General features: G+C 37.9%; 1 protein-coding gene across 2 annotated transcripts; it reads right to left on the reverse strand.

Moving 5' to 3' along the window:
* Positions 1-1,011: 1,011 nt before the first annotated feature.
* On the reverse strand, positions 1,012-2,433 carry CNR1 (cannabinoid receptor 1). Of its 2 annotated transcripts, XM_054991617.1 has the most exons (2): positions 2,373-2,433; positions 1,012-2,276 (listed from the first exon to the last, which is right to left on the reverse strand). In XM_054991617.1, the coding sequence occupies exons 1-2, from the start codon at positions 2,431-2,433 to the stop codon at positions 1,012-1,014; spliced, it is 1,326 nt and encodes a 441-aa protein (XP_054847592.1). The 2 variants fall into 2 exon arrangements, with proteins under 2 accessions (XP_054847592.1, XP_054847586.1); XM_054991611.1 differs by having other exon boundaries at positions 1,012-2,433.
* Positions 2,434-2,706: the final 273 nt, after the last annotated feature.

The raw sequence follows: 2,706 nt of genomic DNA on the forward strand, positions 1-2,706 counted from the left end.
AACACTTTTCAAGTATTCATCACAGTGATAGCATTGTACTGTACACTGAATATTCCATCTTCAGAGATCCAGTAAAAACAGTAACCAATTAAATAAGCAATTACCTGATATCTTCCTTTGGGGTAGTTTTTGTATTTAAACAAGATCTTACAAAAAGCCAACCCCCTATGAAAAGCAGAAGAGTCTCTGAAAAATAAAGTGTTTTTGTTAGTCTGAACCAATGTATTACTTTCCTTTTGCAATGGTATTCTGTGCTCTTTTGTTGCTGTTATTCCTATATTTACATGAATTTTAAACTTAATAGGGATTTCAAATGTTAGCAGAAGAAATACAAAGCCTTTCCTTTTAAGTTCACTAAAAGTCACTAAGAATGTAAAATTTTCAAAATACCTTATAGGAATTCTTCAAAATATGGGAAGTGTTTCCATGATGGGGGGAAGGATTTCACATCATCACATACTTTACATTACTTCCACACAAGTCTACCTAATCACTTTGGTTAGACAAATATTAGTAACATACAGTAAAACATCTCACAAGACATGATACAAAACATCTACAATCCGGTAGTGCCGCTTGTGGGGAGATGAAAACCTTTATAAGTTACAGACGATTAATACATTTCACACTGGAAATCAAACTACAATTATAATTTTTAATTTTGATTTGATTACACATCTAAAATTTTCAATGCTTACCTAAGCGAGTAGGTTATTCTTACTGATTCATGTGCTGTTTTATTTTGTATATAATATAATAGGATCTACTCACTGTTATTCAATTAGCATTTTGCCAATAGAAAAACTGTTATTTTTTCTGTAAAAAACATAGTTTGAATTCTTATTTGCAGAAATTGGAGAAGGGGCTACTGTTTAATCATAAAAACAGTCACTTTTTAAAAAGATGACAACATACTTAAAATGGTACATTTGAGGAAACACACTTTTGAAGTCATGAATTTCTCTTGCTTTCTTTTAATTTGTTCTCTCATGATGCCGAGAGGTCTTTGTTTTACAATGCCTCTGCAGTAGTGTCTGAGGAAACAGACATGGTCACTTTGGCAATCTTAACTGTATTTTTAATACACCTTTCAGCAGCCTTGTGGACATTACCTGGATTGTTAGCATGTCTGTGCTGGCAGTCAGACTCCAAACTGTTATCAAGAGGTTGTGCTGTCCCTTCACAAGTTGGGAACATGCTTCTGAAAGCATGTCTCAAGTCCTTGCTCCTGAGAGCATAGATAATGGGATTCACTGTGGAATTCAGCAGACAGAGCATACTGCAGAAGGCAAAGATGGTCTTGATAAGCTTGTTCATCTTCCCAAAGACATCGTAGACCATAATTGCAAGCAGAGGACCCCAGCAGATAATCAAAACCACAAGAATGAGGACCAAAGTTTTGGCTAACCTGATGTCCATACGTGTTTGTTCAGGCCTAGTGATTTGTTGCACTTTACCGTCCTCTGAAGTATGGATTATTATGCTCTTCTGAGTGCCACGCTGGAGCATTCTGACAGCGTGGCTATGAGCCTTCCACAGTATATACATATAGGCATACACAATAAAAAGTAAGAGAACAGTGGTGACCCCAATCCAGAACAACAGATAGTTCTCGTCAATTAGAGGAAATATATCTGAACAAACTGAATTGAGTTTTTTGCAGTTCCAGCCAAGCAGAGGAAGAACAGCTATTACAATAGCTATGGTCCACATCACACAGAATGCTACAACAGCCTTTGACCGGGTAACAATCCTTTTGTAAGACAGGGGCCTGTGTATAGATATGTATCTGTCTATTGCAGTAAGGAAAAGGCTACCGACCGAGGCAGTGAACGAGGCTGTAACTCCACCCAGTTTGAATAGGAATACGTTAGGACTGTCTTTCCGATGAAAAACATGGAAGTCAACAAAACTGTACACAAAGATTACGCTACCCAGGAGATCAGCCACTGCCAGGCTGCTGATGAAATGGTAGGAAGGTCTACAACGAAGGCTTCGGGAGTGCAGGATGACACACAAGACCAGAAAATTTTCCAGAACAGTGAAAGTACCCAGGGTAAGGGACAGTACTGCAATGGCCAGTTGCTGGCTACGGTTCAGAATCATAAAGCACTCCATATCCATGAAGTTTTCCCCACACTGTATATTCTCCTCATTTTCTTTAAAGGTAGACAGAGTTTTATTGTAAAGATCTGTAAGATTGATCTGATCTGATGGATGGCCGCTCAAGACAGCATTTTCTCCAGCAGTCATTTTGGGTCGGAAATCACTTCGGAAAGAAGAAAAAGGAAATTTCTGTGGGTAGTATCCTAACTTGGACACCATGTCGCTTTTAAAATCTTCGTACTGGATATCGTTAGAACCCATGTAACGAAGATCTGTTGTAATTGTTCTGAAGGTCGTATCTGCGAGGCCATCCAGGACTGACTTCATAACCCCAGATTTCAATTATGCAGGGTTTGAGGAAAGTGTCTGAAGCAATCCTGGAGGAGAGGGGAGAAAAATCAAACATAATTAAATTTAAGTATGAGTAAAAAAGACAAAAAAGGAAGAAGAAACCTACAAACTTAGCTAAGCAATACCAGAAATGCCCCATCTCCTTCTGTCTAAAGTAGGATCAGTCTTACATACATGCAACAGGGGAACAATCATTCAGAAATGGAATGTCTGAAATATAATACATGGCTATGTAATAAAATATAGAAC

This window comes from Eublepharis macularius, chromosome 1, assembly GCF_028583425.1.
Source record: "Eublepharis macularius isolate TG4126 chromosome 1, MPM_Emac_v1.0, whole genome shotgun sequence".
In the NCBI taxonomy this organism is placed as follows: Eukaryota; Metazoa; Chordata; class Lepidosauria; order Squamata; family Eublepharidae; genus Eublepharis; species Eublepharis macularius.

Bases quoted from the DNA above. Each gene is read 5' to 3' on its own strand.
- CNR1 (XM_054991611.1), bottom strand. From the start codon at position 2,433: ATGAAGTCAGTCCTGGATGGCCTCGCAGATACGACCTTCAGAACAATT.